The 23,791-nt window shown below is 40.0% G+C and overlaps 1 protein-coding gene across 3 annotated transcripts in view; it reads right to left on the bottom strand.

Moving 5' to 3' along the window:
• Positions 1–2,255: 2,255 nt before the first annotated feature.
• Positions 2,256–23,791, bottom strand: part of POLH (DNA polymerase eta) — a 42,046-nt gene continuing 20,510 nt past the window's right edge. For all 3 annotated transcript variants that reach the window (XM_044001073.1, XM_044001074.1, XM_044001075.1), the window contains 8 exons: positions 22,815–23,032; positions 14,934–15,103; positions 12,796–12,899; positions 11,313–11,432; positions 9,276–9,399; positions 8,702–8,767; positions 5,553–5,722; positions 2,256–4,595 (listed from right to left, as the gene is read on the bottom strand). In XM_044001073.1, the coding sequence (XP_043857008.1) occupies positions 3,677–4,595; positions 5,553–5,722; positions 8,702–8,767; positions 9,276–9,399; positions 11,313–11,432; positions 12,796–12,899; positions 14,934–15,103; positions 22,815–23,032 (1,891 nt within the window). In that variant the 3' untranslated portion in view covers positions 2,256–3,676. The remainder of the gene's footprint in view (positions 4,596–5,552; positions 5,723–8,701; positions 8,768–9,275; positions 9,400–11,312; positions 11,433–12,795; positions 12,900–14,933; positions 15,104–22,814; positions 23,033–23,791) is intronic.

The raw sequence follows: 23,791 nt of genomic DNA, 5'->3' as shown, positions 1-23,791 counted from the left end.
CAGGCGCGATTAGGCTTTAAAAACACTAGTGGTTTAACCCTATGTGTATAAAGATAGGACCTATGGTTGGCGACTTCCTGTGAGCAGGGTATAGAGCAGCCAGAGCCCAGAAGTAAGTAGATGGCAGCTGGAAAGAGGAAACAACCTCTGACCATGCCCACTCCACCCCCACCCTGCCTCTCCTCCACCCCAGCCATGACTAGCCTGGCTTCCAGCCAGCACTAGGACAGAGAAACCGAAAGCCAGAAGTGGCCTTTATTTTAGGCTACTTTCATTTATACCCAGCACCATTAGACTCCTTAGCTCTTTGCAGTTGTGATGAGTGGTGGGCACCTAGGCACACAAACCTAGAAACTGAAGTGCTTTCTGGTCCACCATTTTTCCACATTATTTCTTAGTTCCACTAACAGGAGTAGAAAACTGTAGAGTGTTATTGTCCATGCAAGAGTTCCAGCTCTAGACAGCTTTATTCGCTAGGCCAATAGGTCAGTGTCAACAGGTCAATCCTTTGGCAGGAAGTATGTTTACACATTGGACTTCCCTTTATAAGACTGTTTTACTCATTCATCTCCAGAAAAACAAGCTCAGTAAATATGCAAACTATGGTTTGTACATTTACGTAAACCCTTAGGGGTTCACTCTGTCTGATTGTATGATGTGCTATTTAACCAATTCTTTCCAGTCCTGATGCTGTGTACCCAATGATTCAAAGATCTGCAATTTCACGGGTCTAGTGGTGTTCCCTCCAATGACACAAATCATAGCCCCCTCTGTAATTTAGATTATTGAGAGCTGTTGTGACTTTGAATCCCAGCACTTAACAGTTGGAAGCAGCTGTCTAGCCCAACCCATAGGAATCCTCATCATACCTTTTGTTGACGTTTAGTCATTTTTCAGTCATGTCTAGCTCATGACCCCATTTGGGGTTTTCTTGGCAGATACTATAGTGGTTTGCCATTTCCTTCCTCATTTGACAGATGAGGAAACTGAGGCCAACAGGGTTAAGTGACATGCCCAGGGTCACACACCTAATAAGTATCTGAGGCCAGATTTGAACTCAGGAAGATGATTTCTTGACTTCAGGTCTTCCACTCCAGTGGGCCATCTAGCTACCTTCCTCCATTATAACTTACTGTTACTTCCTTAAACGAGAGGTCATTCAGTCCTTGCATGAGGACCTCCAAGGAGGAGGATTCCATCACTTCCTGATCCAGGCTACTCCACTTCTACTAGACAGCTCTAATTGTTGGGAAGTTTTTCCTAACATCAAGCCTAAATTTGCCTTTCTGAAATTTCCACTCGTTCTGCCTTCTGGGTCCAAACAACTTTCTGTCTTCTATCCATTTGACATCTCTTCAGACAATTGAAAACTTCACTAGGTTTTCCCCAAATATAGCCAAGTCCTTCACTATTCTCATATGACATGGACTTGCCATCCTGATTTCCTTCTTCTGGACGCTCTGCAGTTTATCAATGTCCTTAAACTGTAGTGTCTCAGATTCAACACAATGCTCCAGACTAGTCTGACCAGGGCAGACTACAATTAAGAAACTCTATTGCTCAATGCAGCCCAAGATCCCATAAGCCTTTTTGGCTGCCACATCATACTAATAGAGACATCTAGGTGGCACAATGGATAGAGTGCTGGGTTGGAGTCAGGACAACTTGAGATAAAATCTAGCCTCAGATGGTAGTCATATGTCCCTGGGCAAGTCGTACCTTACTTTATTGTAAAAAAAGGTGAGATGATAATAAAAGAACCTACTCCCAGGATTGTCGTTAGGATGAAATATTTGTAAAGCACTTAGCATAGTACCTGGCACATAGTAGGCACTTAATCTTATTTCCTTCCTGATGACTTGTATTGAACTTGTGGTCCCCTAACCTCACCTCTCTCCCAGCTCTTTTTCAGACAAACTACTAATCAAACCTCCCCCACCCTGTGCTTGGAGAATTGAATTCTTTTGAACTTTTGAACCCAAGAAGTTGTATTTGTGTCTCTCAACTTTTATCTTACTAGATTCAACCCAATACTAGCCTGTCAAGATCTGTTTGGATCCTAATTCTGTCATCTGCTGAACTATGTATCTGTCCCAGCTTTGTGTCATCTGAAAACTTGATATCTTATAAAGGGGATTAATATAGGAGATAAGAGATACACAGAAATAACTATAATGCAATGCAGGATGGGTATAGTAAGAACTATTAGTTTTAAGTACAATTAAGAAAAAAGGAAAGACACAAGGGAGATTCAATTCAAACAGCATTTATTATAAAGAATGTCATGGAAGACTGAATGATCCAGATCTTGAAGGAGAGGTAGAATTTTTGGGGGAAACTTTTATATGCTTTATTTAAGAAATATGCCCAGTTTTATCACTTCAAAAAATGAATAGGAAAGCTTACTATTTCCTAGCCTTCCAGTCAGAGGTAAACCACTAACATTAGACAGATGATAATTTGAGTCATGAGTACTGTTTTAATCTATTATAAGTAACAGATTAAAAAAACCAAGAGCACTACATATGCCAGACTCCATGAAATTTTATTATACATAATTATGCAAAATGATCAATAAAGATAGTAAAGTCATTAATAAAAGCAAAGTGGGCAGAATGTTGATAAGAGAAGGAATTGCTTAAGCAAAGACACAAAAGGAAGGGTGTGTTAGTATCCTACATGTGAATAGGTCTATTACAGTCAGTTTCTTATTTATAGCCCTAATTTGGGAAGTAATGGGGGATGACCAGGATTAAGCACTTAAAATGAATAGTGCAAGGGACCTCAAGGCCGTGTAGTCCAACCTCTTCATTTTACAGATGAGGAAACTGAGGCCCAGAGAAGTTAAATGATTTGCCCATCACACAAGTAGTAAGTGGAAGAAGAGGGTCTGCATCCCAAGCTTGAAGCTCTAAATCCAAAACTCTTCCCAGCATACCCTTTATAGACTTGGCCTTTAGTATCCTCTATCACATGAATCAGCTTCTCTATCTAGGGTAGAACCATGTCCCAGACTTCTTCTGCAGAGGCTGTGACACCATACTTTAAAATTCGTTCTCTGCAGGCTAGAATTCCTGACTTGTACCAGTAAATCCACTATACTTCAGAATAAAAAGGAAATCTCTAGCCCTAAGATTGGAAGCCAACAAGAAGAATCACTGTCGTTAAAACCCTTACTTGTCATTAACTGGTCTAGTTACTATAGAACTACCCTGCCTAATGCCATTAATTGGTTCTATGAAACAACCTTTCAAGGGGCAATTAGTCACACAAAAAGTGTTATAAATAGGAAATCAGCCAAACTACACTATGTAAGGTTTCACAAACTTAATTCATTACTGTGGTGTTTGGTTATAACATTACTATGAAACACAGGTTGAGAGTCACCTTACCTAGGGTATGCCTGTATTTATCAAATACCTAACTGCACAAAGCACTGAAATAAATATCAAGAACTTAAGATTTCAAGTCTTCACACTATGGTCTCCAATTAGAAAAACAGCATCATTCAAGGGAATTCCAGGATGACCCACCATGTGGGGTTGTAAAAATAATTTTGTGTGTGTGCTAAAAAAAGTTTATTATGAATTTCTCTTAAAAAGCAACATACACATTTCTGTTTCTAGGATTTCAGGCAAAAATGTTAAAATCCAGGACAGTAAGTCCTGAGCCAGAGCTATCGTGTTAATGGCTTAAAAAATGATTCCAATGTTCGAGTACCCTCAGGTCTGAGGCGCTTGGAACTTGAGGGCAACGGGCTCTTGGTACTTCTTTTGGCCTTAGAAGGGGAGGTAACAGGAACAACTGAAGACTTGGCCTTAGAAGGGGAAGTAACAGGGACAGCTGAAGACCTGGAAGAAGAGGGTGCCAAGAATGAGCTCTGCAGTTCCATTGCAAAGTGATAGTCCATGTGTTCAGGCATTTCCCACACTAATATCAAAGAGCCACACTTCTCACAGCACACGTGGTCCTCAGCATCTGGAAAAGGTGGGACACTAGTAGCTATGTTGCCAGTACTATCCAGAGAAGAACCAAGTCTACTTGGCCCACTCTGGGCCAAAACCATTTCTGTTAGAGGAGGCGTGGAGGGTTTAGGTTCTAGGACCTCATCGTGACCTGGCTCTTCCCGGGAAAACTGGTTCTCGGCAATTTTTCTAGCCACGGACAATGAATTTTGTGAAGGGAGAGGTGCAGAAAAGCCATTATGAAGATGCGGGTGTGTTTGGGCCTCTCTATTTTTTCGTTTAAAGAAGGGCTCCATTTCAGTTGTGCTGCTGCAGCAAAATTGTAAGGAGGATTTCAGTGGCGAACTGGATGCAGGGACCTGAGTGGTAGCAGGAGAAGATGGGATGGAAGCCTCTCTGGCTTTCTGCTTCTCTGCAGCTTTTTGGAAAAGCAGTTCCAGAGAACTGGCGGCTCTCTTAGTAGCTGCTGCCTTTGGCCCACCTTCCAGAACATTAGCATTTGAACCGGCAATATCTGACTTCTGAAGAGACGTGTTAGTGCTCAGAAAGCTGGTGATGTCTGTGCAAGATGGTGGAGCAGAAGGAGAGAACTTGGTGGCACAGAGGAAGAGCATGGTGAGGGGAGGAGACCTGTGCAGAGAGGAAAAATGGAGCAGAAAGATTAGCAACAAGTCTAGATTTTGGGGCTTAGGTACGTGAGGACTATAGCCAAATCTTATAAAGTTGGGATGATGGTAACGCCCCAGGAAATAAATACCACTCACTCACTGACAGCACAGCTAATAAATCCCATCAATAGTGTTTGTGGTGTGTTTGTTTTGCTGCTTAGTGCTACAGTCCATGGCATGAAGCTGGGCTGGTCAACATTTGGGGCAGGACCTGCGAGCCGAGACAACCTAAAAGGACTAGCTAAATTCTAGGTTGAAAAGAAAGCCGGAGAATGCATCTTATCCCTCCTTTTGTGCAGAACACCTCTTGACCCAGACCTCAGAGATTCCCTATTCTTTGTAGAACATGAGCTATGAGAGAAGGCAATTTTAAGGCTTCCTTGGTTTCCCATTGTAGTATGCAATAAGCCTTAGTGGAAGTTTTTTCTCATGCTAACTTCAGAGCTGACTTCTAGGGGTAAAAGAGAGCTGACTTGCTCCTTTTCAAGTGAGAAGACTATAAGGGATAAAGAATTGGTCTCCATCTTACCTCTGCTTCATATTGGCTAAATAACCCTAGGCAAGGGTTTTCCCCTCAATGACTCCTTCCTAGGTGACATTGTCCAGGTGCATAATTATTTATCTGCAGTAGGCCTATAACAGGCTGGCCTTGGTTCATTCTTAGTCCCTTAACCAAATCATGAAAATGGGAACATTTAAAGGGGAAAATTGCAGCCGGGCAACCCAGAAGAGTTGCAGCTGTAGCTTCCTCCTAGAGTGCATAACCATTCTCCAGGATGTGGATGTTGCTAGGCAGAGGCCTAACATTTACCATTAAATGCTGGAGCCCACACCCCAGTGGTGAGCTCTTGTACTCTACCTAATGTGAAAGTCAGGGTAGTTACTGACTTATCTTCTTCATAAAGAGAAAGGAACTCACCATTCAGCTTTGATTGCAGCAGTATTGCAGTTTCTGATAAGAGCAAAGGCATCACTGCTCATTCTGTGGGCATCATAGCAGGCCAGGGCACAGCCTCGGCGCAGGCTGCTAAGACGTTTGTCTCCTTGTACCCGAATGCTAATTGTCAGCTGTGTGGCCACTCTGTCATTCTGTGGGTATGAGGGAAGAGGAAGCCAAAAGTGGAAGCCACAAGTGTAGTTGTGACAACACATCAGGATATCATGTATTGTACAGGAGATGTAAAGAAAGCCAAAATGGCAGGTTGGTTTGGGGAACCAAGAATATGGGAAAGGAGTCTGGAAACAAGCAGTGATGCTGATATTTATTGAGTGCTTACTATATATACATGACACTGGGCCAGGCACTACAAGATACAAAAATAAATAAGACACGATCTTTGCCCTCAAGGAATATATAACCTGGCGCATAAGAAAAAATAGGAATATTAAAAGACAACGTGCGGCCAGACATATACATCGTAGTGCAAACCAAGTGTTATTGAGAAAGAGGTAGCATCTGAACTGTGTCCAAGGATAATGAGGATTTTGACAGACAGAAAGAAATGGAGGGGAGACAGTACATTTAAGGCAAAGGGACTGGTATGAGTGAAGACACAGAGCAGAAATATACACTGTGTGCTCAGGAAATGGCAAGCAGAGTGTACACATCTGTGTAAGGGTCTTGTCTGAAAGAAGTATCCAATCAAAAAGCAACTATTAATGAAGCATGTTCTCTCTCTGGGCTGCCCCTATACTAAATGAGGAGAGATGCTGTCATTACCTGTTCCTAATTGTGTAACATCTGTGGGAGGTACTATTTAGAAATATCTGTTAATACAGAATCTTCAAGAAGTGAACAAGGAAAAACTAAAAAGGGATCCTTCCTAAATCCTTAAATTCTAGGCATCTGAACATTGCTGATGCTCATAATACTGAAGAATATTTTTCAAGAGGAAGAAAAAAGGGCAAAAAGTTCTAGACTGATGTATCAGTGTATTGTGGCAAGATATATAAAGGCCAACCCCGGTTCAAATTGTTGCTCAATCAGCTCTTCAAGTTATATCTGGCTCTTCACAACCCCTTTTTTGGGGTTTTCTTGGCAAAGATACTGGAATAGTTGGCTATTTCCTTCTCTAGCTCATTTTACAGATGAGGAATTGAAGCAAAAAGGGTTAAGTGACTTGCCCAGGGTCACAAAGATAGGAAAGACCAGATCTGGACCCAGGAAAATGAGTTTCCCTGATTTCCAGGCCTACCACTCTATCCACTGGGTGAGATAGCTGCCTCACTGTTGAAATAGGGACCCACAGGGGCAGCTGGGTAGCGCAGTGGATAGAGCACCGGCCCTAGAGTCAGGAGTACCTGAGTTCAAATCTGGCCTCAGACACTTAACACTTACTAGCTGTGTGACCCTGGGCAAGTCATGTAACCCCAAATGCCTCACTAAAAAAAAAAAAAAAGATAATTATAAATTAGATTAAAAGACATTGATAATGAAGAGAAACAAAAGAGAGGAAAAAGGAGTGGCCACGTGTTCAGTGAAGGGAAACAATTCAAAATCCAAAGCTAGAGTTACAGGGAAGGTGATAGCATGGGAGAAAGTACATTTAAAAACTTGGGGGGAGCTAGATGGTGCAGTGGATAGAACACCGGCCCTGGATTCAGGAGGACCTGAGACATTTTACACTGACTAGCTGTGTGACCCTAGGCAAGTCACTTAACCCCAACTGCCTCACAAAAAAAATAATAAAAAAAAAATTAAAAATAAATAAAACTTCTTAAAAATATCTGAGAATGAGGGTGGCTAGGTGGTGCAGTGGATAAAGCACCGACCCTGGATTTAGGAGTACCTGAGTTCAAATCCGACCTCAGACACTTGACGCTTACTAGCTGTGTGACCTGGGCAAGTCATTTAACCCCCATTGCCCCGCCCCCCCCCCCTCAAAAAGCTGAGAAAATTTTGGAAAACTTCTATGTAGGGTTTGATCCTGAAGTAGTCCCCTCTGGAAAGAAATTTATACAAAGGATCATTCTTTTCCAGGAAGGATTTTAATTAAGGGAATTTACCTTTAAGCACTACTCAAGGCTTAAAAATACATGAATTTGTGGCCTGAAATCTTTTAACATGCCATTGCTCTAGGCAACTCTCTTAAGATCACAAATTGCAGAGGTGACAACCTCCATGGATAGAGTAAGTTCCCTAAATCCCTAAGTTCCCTATACCAATGAAATCACAGGCCAATTCCTAACCTTAGTCCTCTGCCATCATACAGCACTCTGTAACGTGAGACTAGACCAAAAAGGAAGTGAAACAAGAGTGACACCTAGTGGCCAAAGTCAGATAGATCCAGGCAAAATAAATCCTTTTTTGTCCTGTATCAAACAAGGCAGCTGACTGCCACTTTAACATAAGCACTCAAATGCCAAAAGATGGTGTTAAGGTGGGGGTCATATCAGAAGGCATTTTGGGGTACCCTGTAAGTTAGCCCATATTTTTTGAGAAAAATGAATGATAGAATCTTATATAGAATTAAGGGACCATAAGAAATCATCTAGTTCAATCTTCTCATTTTACAGATGAAGGAACCAAGGTTTGAGAATCAACTTGTCCAAGGACACACAGAGGAAGAACTGGAACTAGAACCCAGGTCTCCCTACTCAGTCCAGGTCTCTTTTCATTGGGCAAAAGAAATAGGGATGGTCTACTCTTTTTCATCTCTAATCTAACTTCAATGCTGTACTACTCCTTTCCCATTACCAGGTCTTACTGACTAGTGTCCATATTTTAAGATTACTTCTCAGTGACCTGATACTATCAGAACTGGACCCTGGGCCAAAGATTGGTAAAAGAAGCAGTCAGGGCTACTAGGTATTCAGGGTTGCAGCAGAGAAAAGACAGGGCAACTGTGACACTGTGAAGTTGCTGTGAAGGGGCTTTGGTCTTTGACAGGCATGGCTTAAAGATAATGATGCATGGGAGGCAGTGAGGGAGAAGGGCATGATGATGCTGCTTCTGAACCTGAAAAACATTCAGTCAGGTTCTAGATTGAACATTTCTGTTTCAGAAATAAGCTTCTTAGCATGTCCCCAAGCCCATAACACAGGGAGAAAGAAGAAAATGTTCCTTACATCATCTCGGTCCTTGGTCAGTCTTTCTTCCAACTCCTGGGCTAACTGTAGTAGCCACCACTGTATCTGTAAAAGGAGCATTTGAGATTCAAGATTTCATGAATCACACACAGCAATGTGCTTCCATCATGGGTCATAGCCTAGACTAGGTCAGGCCTTCAACTGTCCAGATACAGGCAGCATTTCAACAATCACTAACCAATACTATTTTAGCTTATGCTAAGATACTTTTTAGGGGCTCCTGACATGCTATCCAGTGGATTTCAGGCACATCAGACCCCTGTGAAACTCAGCACAAAGTTTCTTAGGGCTATCAATTTAACTTCATAAATGAGAAATTCTACTTAGAATTCTAAACAAGCCCGTTTCATTTGTTTGGGGGCAGAAAAAACCCAAATGCAATAAACTCAAAATTGATCTTATCAATTTTCAAGGTCTAGAAGGAATATCTTATTTCCATCATACTCAGCAATCCTGTAGTATAGCACAATGAGGTTCTTGATGAAATAATCAACAAAAACCCACTTCTAATCTCTGTAAAAATGGCATTTTCTGTCTGAGGATGCCAGCCTACCTGCTCTTGAGTAGCCAGGGCTGTTTTCCCTGGGAAATTCTTACTGCAGCCAATGGTCTTGGGTAATTGCCTGGGTTTTACTGGATCATGTTCAATCCCTCTGCACATGGCATACAGCCAGGACCTAATGAAGAGCAAAGAGGACAAAAGCTGAAGGTAAACTCTAGTCTTTGGCCCATTTCCCTAAGTCAGGGAAAGGTAAAAAAAAACCAAAAAGAAAAAAAAAACCTGTCCACAATTGACCCCTACCCTAATCACTAATAAGTTCTGTCCTTCTCAGGGAACTTTAACTACGGAGGCAAACTCTTTTTTTTTTTTTTTGCAGGGCAATGAGGGCTAAGTGACTTGCCCAGGGTCACACAGCTAGTAAGTGTCAAGTGTCTGAGGCCGGATTTGAACTCAGGTACTCCTGAATCCAGGGCCAGTGCTTTACCACTGCGCCATCTAGCTGCCCCTCGGAGGCAAACTCTTTTAAATTCAAACAAGTATTTGCATTTTCCCATCTAGCTAGCTAGCTAGATATACACACACACACACACACAGACATACATGCATGCATACATGTATGTGTGTATGTATGTACCTTATCAGAACCTACAGCTATAATAAAGAGCAATCTTCCATTCCACAGCTTTTCTGGCTCTCAAGTTTCCTTACCTGCAAAGTAGAGAATATATCTATAGTACTGACCTCACAAGGTTGTTGTAAAGATGAAGTGACTGAATGATTGAAAGCATTTTGCAAACTTTAAAGCACTTCAATCATGTTTTTTACCCTATCTGCCTTGTAGGGTTGTTGTGATAGTGCTTTGCAAACTTTAAGGTGCCATATAAATGTGAGTTATAATCATTGTTAGATGCCAATTTGTAAATTAAAACATCACCTAGTGGCCCTTTTTCTTATGTGTTTTTTGTATAAGAAATTTTCTGTGAAATATCCTTCCAATGTTTAAGTTTTTGTTTTGGTCATCTTTATTTAGATCTGCATGAAATTGAGAATTAAGGCATTTTCAAAAACAATATTACTTCATGCCCATTTTGTGGCTGGGATGGGGGGAAGAAGCAAACTGAATTTGAAAAAAATATACTTGTAAATTCTATTGCAAATTATACAATTCTCCTGTAACAATACCAATTTTTTTTGGGGGGGGCAGGGGGGCAGGGCAATGAGGGTTAAGTGACTTGCCCAGGGTCACACAGGTAGTAAGTGTTAAGTATCTGAGGCCGAATTTGAACTCAAGTCCTCCTGAATCTAAGGCCGGTGCTTTATCCATTGCGCCACCTAGCTGCCCCCAACAATACCAATTTTTAATTGGGGAACATTTTCTTTCTAGCCTATATTTCAGTTTAGAAGAAAAGATAATGAATAAAACAATTGCATTATTAAAGGATTATTATTAATATTATTATTAGCACCACTTGCATGGAATTAGATGGCTAGACTACATGTCTTACAAATCTGTATGGCAAGTTTGCAGCAAGATCATGTGTATATCATCCCACTGTAAAGCAACTTCAAAGAGTTATAATCATTGTTATTTCAATACTATGCACAAATGAGACAGCAGGGTAGGAATAGCAATGGGTTGGAGTTCAGTGATGTTTGTGATTAAAACTTTCCCAAAGACATGAGAGGAGATGGTATAAAAAAAACACAGGACTAGATGTAAAGAGACTACTAACTAGCCTGAGGAAAATAAAATCACCTACTTAATAATTCTAGGCATTGGTTTTCTTGTAGAAAGTTGGAGATCACTGGTTTAGCTCATCTTTGTTTATTTTTGGTTTTTTTGGTTTGTTTTAGCTGATCCTTAAAGGACCTTCCAGTTCTAGTATTCTTATGATTCTAAGTTTAGGAAATGCTATTGTAGTCCACTGTATAACAAATAATATGAAACATCATTTAAATCAAAGCAACCTTCAGTGATCCAGAGGCAAGTCTGAAACTTTCCTGGGAGCTTCTGTCCAGAGATAGTTTCTATACTGAAATTAGCATAACCATAAATGAAATTACTCAACTATCAAATAAACTACTTACCCATTCTTTTCCCCAAAGTGACTCTGGAGCTGGAGTTCAGTGAACTGGGTTAGCTCACCCATATACTCCACTCCTAGGGTATCAATAACAGAAGCCCCCAGCTTTCCTCCAAGACTACGGCTGCCAAGAGGGAAATAGAAGACAAAGATTACACAGAATAAGGGTGAAACTGGTTAGTAGACATACTTGGGATCAGTGGCATTATAGATAATACATTTAGAGTTAAAAGGGACCAACTCCTTCATTTTTACAGACAAGGAAACTGAAACCCAGAGAAGTTAAAGGCAACACAGCTAAGGGTAACACAGTTAAGCCCAAGGTAAATTAGCTAGTTAATGGCTGAGGCAGAATTTGAATCCAGATCTATCCCATTTCTATGGTTTGAATCTCCTGATTTCACTTACCTAGAAAATCTCCAATTGTCTTCTCCTAGTCAAATCTTACTAAGAACTCAGCTAGCACTTCAGGTTGAAAGGACCTTTCACTCCTCTGAATTCCTATAACAGTACTGTTTTTTGGAATTAATCATTAATTGCCTTGTCTTTAATTATTTAAATCTTTTAATTATTCAATTATTTAAATCTACTTATTGTTCAACTTTTTGTGTGTAGAGCTCTAGGGTAATCTTTTTGAGGTTAAGGACTATATCACTGGCTATCATAACACTGAATAGACACACAATTATAAATTATTATTTTGATTTCAATTTTCCCTTCTGAAAGCAAATTTTTAGATCTTTCAATAACCATGAGCACTTAAACTAAAAAGTAGACAGGTGCTCATCAACTTTAGAATGGCTGAACAAATGGGAAGATTTGCATGAATTGATTCAGTGAAGTGACCAGAACTAGGAAAACAATCTATACTATAACAACATGGTAAAAAATGCATAGTTTTGAAAGACTTACGAACTCTGATTAACCCAATGATAAAACATGGTTTTAGAGGGCCAAAAATAAAGAATACTATTCATCTCCTAATAGAGAGGTATGCAGAATGACACATTTTTTGAAATGGCCAATGTGGGAATTTGTTTTGCTTGTGACTCTGCATGAGTTACAAGAGTTTTATTTTTTCTTTTCTGGGCGACCAGAATGGGAGGAAACGAACATGCTTGTTAATCAAAAAAAAATTTTAATTCCAAAAAATAATAGGCAAGAAAGGAAGTGAAATTCCTATTTTGTAACCTATTAACAGATTTTGGTAAAAAGTATAGTGGGAAGGAAGCAAGTTAGGTTAACTGATGATTTCAATTATCTATGGTATTCCTCTGTCCTATTACCATGGATAATCTAGAATTGAATGAACATTCAATTAAATTTGTTTGCTTTCCAAATTTTCCTTCAATCTTCCTTTCCTTTCCTTTCTCACACCTTTCTGTAACATATTTTCCACAGGCTATAAAAATAAAAGCAGAGTACAACTCCAGCCAGCTTTCACAAGGATTTGTGAATAAAGAGCAAACTGCTCCCTAAATACTTACATTTTACCAATAGGCAGATGACTGAAGAGTTGTGGGACAGACCCATGTGACACCAGTGTCTGGCGGTTGGGTTTGTTTAATCCACAGGCCAGTTTTGCCAGGACCTGAAGCATGGAAACAGCAGATAAATCTCATTATTACTGTCAAGCTCACCCACACAAAGGCCTAGTGAATGCAGAAACATCCTCGCTGTGTGTAGCCATAGCTTAATGGTTTCCAGATCACAAACAAAAACAAAACCAGAAACTCAAGACATCTCAAAACCCTTGTATCTCACAACATCCTCAGTGGAAAAAATGACACAGGTCTCATCACTCTCACTGTTCTTCTCACATTTCTTCCACCTGCAGCTTTATCCAAATCCTCCCCCATAATTCTGCCAATCTATGCCTTGAAATATTCCCATTTTTATAGGTCTGTCAAGAAGAGAAAGTGTGCAAAGAAACTAAGATATTGTTAGTACAACCTTGCCTTGATGAGTAAAGGTTTCACAGCTCACTGCTGAAAGAGACTAGGCCCACAGAGCTCTAGTCACACTCTTAACTAGCCATTCACTTGGTTTCCTGCCTCTGTAAGTCAAATGCTGCATTGATGCCTTTATTTCACACTATACTAAATTATAATTTGTGATTAATTCAGCCAGAGGTTGGAATATGCATGCTCCTCAACAACCCTTTCTTCTTAACAAATTAATGGGGGTGCAGCTAGGTGATACAGTGGATAAAGCACTGGCCCTGGATTCAGGAGTACCTGAGTTCAAATCTACCCTCAGACACTTGACACTTACTAGCTGTGTGACCCTGGGCAAGTCACTTAACCCTCATTGCCCCACTTAAAAAAAAACAAAACAAAACAAAAAAACAAATTGGAGCAGCTAGGTGGCACAGTGGATAGAGCACCAGCCCTGGAGTCAGGAGTACCTGAGTTCAAATCCGGCCTCGGACACTTAACACGTACTAGCTGTGTGACCCCAGGGAAGTCACTTAACCCCAATTACCTCACTAAAAAAAAAAAAAACCAACAAATTAATAGTATAAATAAGATTTCAAAGGGACTTTAAAAAATTTTCAAAGATACTTAAGCACTTTTTCAAGTGACAGACTGCTAAGTAAAAATTGCTATTTGTGTTTATTTAAGCAAATATCCTAAGCATTTACATTAGGCAAGACTTTGTTAGCCTTGTTTGAATTAATATGTCCAGAAATGAAATAAAAACATTTAAAAACATAATTTATACTCTTTCCTTAAATCAGGTTAGCATCCTTCAATTTGGTCTGAATGCTTAAGATTTTATTGTATATACATCTCTTATTGGTTGTATTGGAAAATAGGGAGGGGAAGTGAAGCACAGATGACACCTGAGAACCTCATGTACAAGAAGGCAATAGGATATCTAGAGCCAGAAAAAATAAGATACAAAACTGTTACAGGTCAAGCAACAGTCTTCCCCCTTTCTCCTGAAAATGAAATTACTTAGTTCTGTTTAGCATGCTGGGGGATATCCTGAGGCTAATATTTAGGTTTCAATAGGGAAGCAATGAGGGAATCTATTTTCTTTTCTTTTTTGGGGGGTGGGGTGAGGCAATTGGGGTTAAGTGACTTGCCCAGGGTCACACAGCTAGTAAGTGTCAAGTGTCTGAACTCGGATTTGAACTCAGGTCCTCCTGAATCCAGGGCCAGTGCTCTATCCACTGCGCCACCTAGCTGCCCTGGGAATCTATTTTCAAACAATGATAATGGTCCAAACATAGGCAACTTCTGAATATAAGCTACACTGCAAAAACTGAGGTTTCATTAAAGGGAAGGAAACAGGTATAGACTGAAAAACATCAGCTATACTTGGGTTTTACACAAGTCAGGTGTAAGGGGAAAGTGCTACCTATATCTGAGCCAATATGTTGTTACATGTTCATAATTATATAAATGTGCCTTCCATTTTTGTCCTTGTAGCTGTATTGTTCTTTTTCATTTCTTTTTTTTTTTTTCGGGGGCAATGAGGGTTAAATGACTTGTCCAGGGTCAGACAGCTAGGGTCAAGTGTCTGAGGTTGGATTTGAACTCAGGTCTTCCTGAATCCAGGGCTGGTGCTCTATTCACTTGTATTTCTCTTTGAAATCTGCCCCATCCTTAACCATCACCTTGTTGTGTGAAATCCCAGCTGAGCACTGAAAGCCGGTGTGCTTCTCTATAGCTGCTCTCATTTCCTCTACAATTACTGCTCCCACGGTGAGCTGCAGGTCTGGAGAGCTGGAGTCATCAAAGGAAAGAGACTCAAGCCACTGGATTACCCCTTGCTCTCGTATTTCATCTGAGAAAGAAGAGGGTGTCAAAATAAATAAAATATGCTCAACCCCAAATCAGGGCCCCTCTTAATTGTGCTAAAAAGAAAAGTCAACAGTAAGGAGATGCTATCGTCCCAGGCCAGTTTGCTAGAGGAAAAGATACACAGATTTCCATAAAGATAAACATGAGGGTCCAGAAGATTTGCACTTTGCTCCTATTTCAGGAACCTCAGGCTAAGGAGTATAGTACCTTAAATGGCTCTGGCATTTGAAAAATATTATGCACAAGTAACCTCTTGGGCATGTACACTAGACTCCAAGTGTGGTTTTAACTTAGCTTGAAGAGCTTCTGAATAAGATGGAAGAATCAGGTGAAGAAAGGCTCCATTTAAGGCATTCAGAACAGTCTCCCCCTACTGTTCATGCCAAGAAGGATACAGTTTTGCTTTTGAAAAAAACATTTTTTCCAGTCTCAGACATTTGACACTTACTAGCTGTGTGAACCTGGGAAAGTCACTTAACCCTCATTGCCCCACCCCCAGCCCCAACAAAAAGAAAGAAAAAAAAAAAGAAAAAAAATTTTCCTTTCTACATTTAAACAAACAAAAAAGCATTCCAAGCACACAGAACATAAAGAGGATTCTTTATGTAAGCATGAATTCCTATTGCTAAATACACTTTCTCTTTAGTCCACCTGCAGATTGTTATAAATGATGGGAAGAATAAAGTATCTCTGTTCTAAACACAATTCCAAACCAAGTTATTTCTCACCTGGCCTCCTAACCCCTGTTTTCACCTCTGGTCCCACCTCTGAATTGGTGTGTCCAATGAGAAAGCATTCAAAATCAAGTCAAACCACGGCACGCACTTTATGCTGTTAACATAATTTGTACACCTTTAGAGGTATAGGTCACAACCCTGGTTCCAGGTAAGTGATTTAAAAGCCAAACAAGACATGGAAGAGATTGGTGAATTTACTTTCCTGCCATTCATTCCTAAAAGAATAGTTTTAAAGAGGCAAGATTTAATTGATTAAATATTCAAGGGGCTGGGAAGCTAGGTGGAACAGTGGATAAAGCACCAGCCCTGGATTCAGGAAGACCTGAGTTCAAAACTGGCCTCAGATGCTTGACATTTACTAGCTGTGTGACCGTGGGAAAGTCACTTAACCCTCATTGCCCCATAAATACAAACAAGCAAACAAATAAATATTCAAGGGGCTGAGTTATAAAAAATAGGGGAATACTAGTTAGAATAAATATGATAAAGAAAACCTAACTAAAGTCACTGGAATACAGGCAGTTTAAAGGGAAAGGCAGTACAGAAATGATATACGGAAAGCATGCAAAGGACTCACTCCTACACTGGCAACTACTTCTTTACCTTTGCTGCTACCACTCTATCCTTTCTCTAGGCTACATGTGAAGTACTAGGTGCCACAGTTTGGGAAGGACACTCATAACCTGGAAAATGTCCAAAAGAAGGCACCCAGCCCATCAAAGAATGCCTGGAGTCCATGTCATAGGAATAGCGGTGAAAAGAACAAGAGCACTGGCCTGGAGAAGTGAAGCCTCAATGGAGACAGAATGGTCTTCAAATATTTAAAGAGCTGTCACACACAAAAGAAGAATTGCAGCTTCTTTTGTTTGGCTCCAGAGGACAGGGCCAGAAGCAGTGTGTGGAAGATGCAAGGAAGCAGATTGAACAGTTAGATAAGGAAAAACTTCCTAACAATGAATTAGACTTATCCATAAATGAAATGGTTTGCTTCAGGGAGTGATAGATTCCCCCTCATCAAAAGTCTTCAAGCCAAGGCTGGATGACTACTGGTCAGGTATGTTGCAGTGGGGTTTCTTACTGGGTATGGGTGGTACTAGACAGTTCCTGAGATCCATTCCAATGCTAAGATTCCATGAACCTTTTTCCCATCAAGCTCAATGCTATTACTTTCCAGTCCCTTTCTTCTTTACATTTGTCCCTTCTCAAACTTCAACTCAATTGTTAACAAACTTCAATCTGATCTCTTTTCACATTCTTTTTATTTGTCACAGAAATTGGGCTATCTTCAGAACATAAGGTTAATCTCTGGGCCAGCTTCTCTAGGGAAGACCATACCTTTTCCCATGAAACCTAACTCATTGAACCAAACTGAGGAGTTGGCATACTCTGGGGTGCTCTACTGCACCACTACCATCATTGAGCAATCTCTCCTCATTCAAGGTTCACTACAGCGGCCAATGTCAGTTCATCCAGAGTCCTGATACTATAATTTATCCCCTTCCTGGTCATACTCCCTCCTATTTTAAGGAATTTAGTACTAATGCAAAGTTTCTAACTCTTCAACCTAATCCCTGCCCCTCATATTTTGATACTTTAGTTTAATGCTGATGTCCTTTCAAATACCCTGGGGCCTCCTAGTTCATTAACCTCCATAGCTCCCATGAGCTACATCTATTTCAGTCACTTACAAGGTTGGTCATACCTTATGAGTTACAGGGGCAGTATCTATTAGGATTGCCACATAAGGTGGTCTGGTTTTTCTTTTTCTTTCTTTCTTTTGGTGAGGCAATTGGGGTTAATAAATGACTTGCCCAGGGTCACACGGTTTTTAAGTGTCAAGTGTCTGAGGCCAGATTTGAACTCAGGTCTTCCTGAATCCAGGGCCAGTGTTCTATCCACTGAGCCACCTAGCTGCCCCTGTCTGGTTTTTCTTTCTTTTCTTTTTTTGTTTGTTTTTTGGTGAGGCAATTGGGGTTAAGTGACTTGCCCAGGGTCACACAGCTAGTAAGTGTCAAGTGTCTGAGGCCGGATTTGAACTCAGGTTCTCCTGAATCCGGGGCCAGTGCTCTATCCACTGTGCCACCTCTGGTTTTTCTTAAAGACTTACTCTAATGCAAGCTGGGTTAATTTTTCCTTAAAATATATTGAAACTATCCTTAAGACTTAATTAGGGGGGCAACTAGGTGGTGCAGTGGATAGAGCACTGGCCCTGGAGTCAGGAGGACCTGAGTTCAAATCCAGCCTCAGACACTTGACACTTACTAGCTGTGTGACCCTGGGCAAGTCACTTAACCCCAGTTGCCTCACTAAAAATAAATTAAAAAAAAAAAGACTTAATTAGAACAGGAGGCCAAGGTTAAAACAACAGATGCAGTTTCCTGGTGGCCTAATTACAAAATCCAGTCCACAAGTTAGAATGTAGAAGAAAGCTGTGCCTAACCAAATCAATGCTGTATCTACACTGTGACTAAGTATATTTATTTTTGTTAATTCTTAGGTTGATTTGGAACATCTCATTTCAGTCTAAATGTAAACCTGAATTCCTGTCAGGCCTGGCTCACTCCATACCTCTCTGTTCCCTCAATCCACTATACTTGCTCTGACCTCCCTTTCCTCTCTTCCGTTTGACCCTATTGTCGAACAATTCACCTCTGCAGTTTTCTATCACCTATGATTCTCTTCCCCTTTGTCCACTCCCCCAACTCCAATATCTCACAACCTGTTACTTATATCTCTCCTCACACAACCTGAATTATATCTCTACTCCCAGCCCACCTCTCCTGGTAGTTCTCTTCCTCATTTTTCCTTGTACTCGATTGTTCATCTGTATACATGTTATATACCTTTGGTAGAATATAAATTCCTCAGGACTGGGGACTATTCCATTCTACTTTATATCCTGTGCCAGGACACAGTGCCCTGAACAGAATAGCTACTTAATGTGTGTTGAATTGAAAGTGGTCTCTATAGTTATAATTCTATGCATGTTAAAAGTACATTTAAGTAAAATTATAAAGGGCCTTCAATAAATGTTTATTGACTAAATGAATAAATAAGACAGGAAGAAAAAAGTGAATGGGATCCTTAGTTAAAAGAAACTAGGTATATAGCATCTTCAGAGAGGCTTTTAGCGTGAAAATTTTGTTTTAGAATTCACTCTTTTGAGGAAGTACAATATTCCCCTTCATTTTATAACTAAACAACTCACTTTAAAAACTGAAAATTCCAGGGATAAGGCTTCATAGATAATATAGCTAATAGAACTCCCCAGCGTTAGCATAAAAAAAATGAAAATTTGACATCAGATTTGCCTTCTCTCCTAAAAGCTTCAGTATAAGCTTCAACCACTGAGGTCAGTTATTGCCCCTCATTACTGAGTCCATGTGATTTCTGGGCAGTGAGGGGTGCACGTGAATAGAGCACTAGGCCCAGGCTCTTTTGAGTTCATAAAGTTTAAATATGGCCTCAGATACTTACTATGTGATACTAAGCTGTGTGACACCCCCCCCCCCCCGCAAGTCACTTAACCCTCACAAATACCTGTTTGCCTCAGTTTCCTCATCTGTAAAATGAGTTGGAGAAGGAAATGGCAATCCCTCCAGGATCTGCCAAGAAAACCCCAAATGGTGGTCACAAAGAGTCAGACACCAGTGAACAAAAAACCTAATTTCTGTTCTGTACCACAAATACCATAAAACAATAGGTTCATGGTATATAAGGATTAACTCTCATAGCTATTAAAAAAACCAACCCTCAACACAAAAAACAGTAAGCATGAAAGTTCTATTTTGGCTTATCTACTTCAAATGTGAGTATCCCTTAAGCTTTGTCCTTGATCCGACGCTTCTTTTTCTCTCTGCTCCCTCTCCTTTGGTGATTTCATGTATTCCCATTGCTCCAGTTAACATTTCACTGAATCTGACTCCCAAATCTTTGACTCCAACTTCAGCCTCTCCCCACTTATTTCCAAATGTCTGCTGCATTGAGTAGCTAAAATTCAACATCAACTTAAAAATCTTCATTTTCCTTTCCAACAGCTTCATTCTGGGGCAGCTAGGTAGCACAGTAGATAGAGCACCGGCCCTGGAATCAGGGGGACCTGAGTTCATATACGGCCTCAGGCACTTGACACTTACTACTGTGTGACCCTAGGCAAGTCACTTAACCCCAATTGCCACACACACACACACAAAATTTTTATTAAAAAAAAAAAATTCAAAAGCTTCTCTTTCCCCTAACTACCTTATTTCTGTTGTGGCATCTGAAAATCCTCAGTCATGAAACACAGAGTCACCTTTGATTCTTCCCATATCTCAGTTTTCTGACATGTAAAATGAGAGGATTGGACTCTGGAGCTCCTTCAAGCTCAGGAGCTTTAATCTTATGATCTAACCATGCTACCCCCATATCTTTCCCATTCATCTCCCCTTTTTGCCTTTCTTTCTATCCCTAGCTCTTAGAACAGTGCCTGGCACATAATAGGTATTTAAAAAATGCTAGTTAACAGACTTTTCATTCAATTACTGAGATCACCCCAGATCAAGTTCTTATTCTTATTCTTATTCTTGCTTCCTAACTGATCACATTCCAGTCAATCCCCTCTCAATCCATCCTTCACACTGCTGTCCAAGTAATCTTCCTAACGTATTACCTATGATGTGATTCATCTATTCAAAAAACCTTCAGTGGATCCTAGCATTAGATCCTGGCATTCCCTTACAATCTGTGCCCAGCTCACCCTTCTAGCCTTAGCTCATATAACCTCGTTATATAATGTAGCATGTTCCTGTCAAACCAGACTTGCTTTCTGCCTCCTGTTATTTTCCAGTCCTCTTCTGTCACCATGCGTCTGCTTATGGCATATCTTTATGACTAGAATGGACCCTCTTTTCTCCCAACCAGATCCTTACCATCTAAGAAGCTTTCCCTTCCTTGAAGGCCCATCTCAGATGCTATGTCCTTCAGGAAGTATTTCCTGAGCTTCCCTAGCTTCCTGACATCCCCACCTCACCCTGGCAGTTGAAATTGATCTCTCCCACAGAGTACTTAGACTGGAAATCGTTTTTGCACTTATCACACAATCTCCTCTGTAGCATAGTTATTTGTATACAGGCCTTTCCTTCCCCTAACAAGTTAGAAGTTGTTTATCTTTGCATCTCCAGTGCCTAGCACATAGTAAGTCCTTAGACAATGTTTGTTCAATTAATTGGTTGCTCTGAAATCAGGCTGAGGTTCCAGGCTGTATAGTCAGCTTTTCAGCAAGCTTCTGAACGGCAATTACAGAATTACAGAACCAGTTCCTCAAGGGAATAACTCCCTACAGATTGTGTCTAGACAGTTTCCTAAATTAAGAGCCAACTAGCATCTGATATTCATTTGTTTTCTAATGAAAAAGCTGATCTTAATGGAAATAGTTACAAAAGTATTATCAGAGCATAAAAACTGGTGCCTGTTACTGATGAAGGGAAGGCTGATCACAATGTTGTTCTGATATCACACTTGTTAACTAGGATCAACGGCTTTAGGACACACAATCTAAGCTTTGAGGAATGAATGGAGTCCTAAGTAAAATAATTTAAGAAAAATGTAAGATCCTCTTCTTTGAACTTTCTGAGATTACGGATTGGAAATATCACGAGCCCTTGCAATCGAGGACCAAATACAGTAAAGCTTTTCTTGTATTTACTTTGTCCTATAGTTGTAGACATTAACACTTTGAAGTTTATAGAGATTTCACATCTATTATCTTCTTTAGTCCCTCACAATAACCCTGTGAGATAAGTACTAAAGATACTGTTGTTATATATTATTATATTAATTATGGGGAAACTAAGGCTGAGAGCAGCTAAGTTTGCAAAGGTTGGAGGTAGAAATCAAAGCAGACTCTTCTGCTCCAAGTCCAGGGGTTCTGCCCACTTATACCACCCTGCCTCCCCTAGTCCTAATACATTATCTTTTTTTTCCATAAAAGTATTTATATTTTTCCAGTTACATGTAGAGATAGTTTTTAACATTTGTTTTTATAAGATTTTCAGTTTTCAAATTTTTCTTCCTCCTTCCCTCCCCAATCCTACCCAAACAGCAAGCAATCCAATATAGGTTATATATGTACAATCACATTAAACACATTCTGCATCAGTCATGCTGTGAAAGAACGAATCAGAGCAAAAAGGAAAACCTCAAAAAACAAAAACAAAAATAGAAATAGCATGGTTCGGAGCGGCTAGGTGGCATAGTGGATAAAGCACCGGCCCTGGATTCAGGAGTACCTGAGTTCAAGTTCGGTCTCAGACATTTGACACTAGCTGTGTGACCCTGGGCAAGTCACTAAACCCCCATTGCCTTGCCAAAAAAAAAAAAAAAAAAAAGAAATAGCATGGTTCAATCTGCGTCCAGATTCCACAATTCCTTTTCTCTGGATTTGGAGAGCATTTTCCATCATGAGTCCTTTGGAACTATCTTGCTGAGAAGAGTCAAGTCTATCACAGTTGTAATACATTCTCTTAAAAAAAACCTTTATAATTGTTATTAACCTTATTGAGTGCTTTTAATTTATCAAAGCACTTTCACAAAGATTACCCATTTTATCCTCACAAAAATCTCATGGAGGTATGAATTGCAGATGTTTTGTTCCAAAACCAGATTAAATATATACCTTGACAAAGTATTACAATGACATCAAGCTACACTGAATTTAAAAAGGAAAAAGAGAAGCTTGGATGCTGAAGCCTATTTACAACAGTAGTCTGCCCCAGGCTTAACTAAAAGAAACTGGCTTCTTACTGATTTCATTAACTCCTGCCTGGAAGGGAAAAGTGAGTCCAGTCTCTTTTCCAAGTATTATTTTCTTTAAAGTTACTTCTTTTTCAACAAATTCAGATTTAGCTGTAAAAGGTAGGATTGAGGAAAGCAGTTCCAAAGGCAGGAAGCAGAACTAATATGCTGTTATGGAAGTACCTTTTTGAACAGGCCCCTCCAGGGCCCTAGTGCCATGGGGAAACCCCTGGATGTAGGTGCTTGCCAACGAGTTTGCTGTGATAGGCTGAGCTTGCAGTTTCTGCAGTCTTTCTTGTACAGCACTTGTTAGATCTACGTAGGCCTCATCGATGCTGGAACGCTCCATCACAGCAAAACGAGACATCACCTTCATCACTTCCACACTGGCTTCCCGGTACCTGAAGATTATAAAAATCATAGGCTGTTGGCCAGGAGCCTCAGCACCGACAGCCACGTTGGCCCTTTTCTGCTCTGCCACTGGCATTCTTAGGGAATCAAAACAAATTTCGTTTCTTTGTGTATAAAATAGAACTATTTAAACACCACCAGTTTACTTGGCTTCTTGTGAAAATTAGAAGTTCGTTACAAGTAAAACATTCAAATCAGTAAAATGTGCATTTTAATTTATTATTCTTGTTGCTGTTATTTTGGATGGGAAGAGGGGACTCGGGCATCAATTTTGGAAAAAAGTGATAAGGAGTACAAAAGAAAACCAGAAAAGGGTACTATATACTATACAAGGTCATGCTTTTCCACACCTTCCTAAAGCACATTAAAATTAATGTGTGGAAAGCATGGAATCTTTCTGTTGTTTATTTGCTACCTGTAAGAAACATAGCTCTACAAAGGAAACTTTTCCTTATAGATTCTTCTTTGTATTATGGATGATGAAAAAAATCCTAAATTTATTTTTTCTCCTCTAAGAAAAAATAAACCAAATTGTTTTTTATTTCGTAATTTTTCCAAGTTTTGCTTTTTAAGTGACCAAAGAAGTCTGAGAACTCTTTAACTCTATTGTTCTAAATAGCTACACATCCATCTCTGACTCACCACTATAGGGTCTCCAAAAGATGTATTATTACACAGATAACAAGAAATACATGACAAAAAACAAGAAATTGTAGACTCAAGTTGAAATAGATCTTATAGATGAATAT

This window comes from Dromiciops gliroides, chromosome 4, assembly GCF_019393635.1.
Source record: "Dromiciops gliroides isolate mDroGli1 chromosome 4, mDroGli1.pri, whole genome shotgun sequence".
Classification (NCBI taxonomy): domain Eukaryota; kingdom Metazoa; phylum Chordata; class Mammalia; order Microbiotheria; family Microbiotheriidae; genus Dromiciops; species Dromiciops gliroides.
This window is presented reverse-complemented; position numbering and strand designations above follow the sequence as displayed.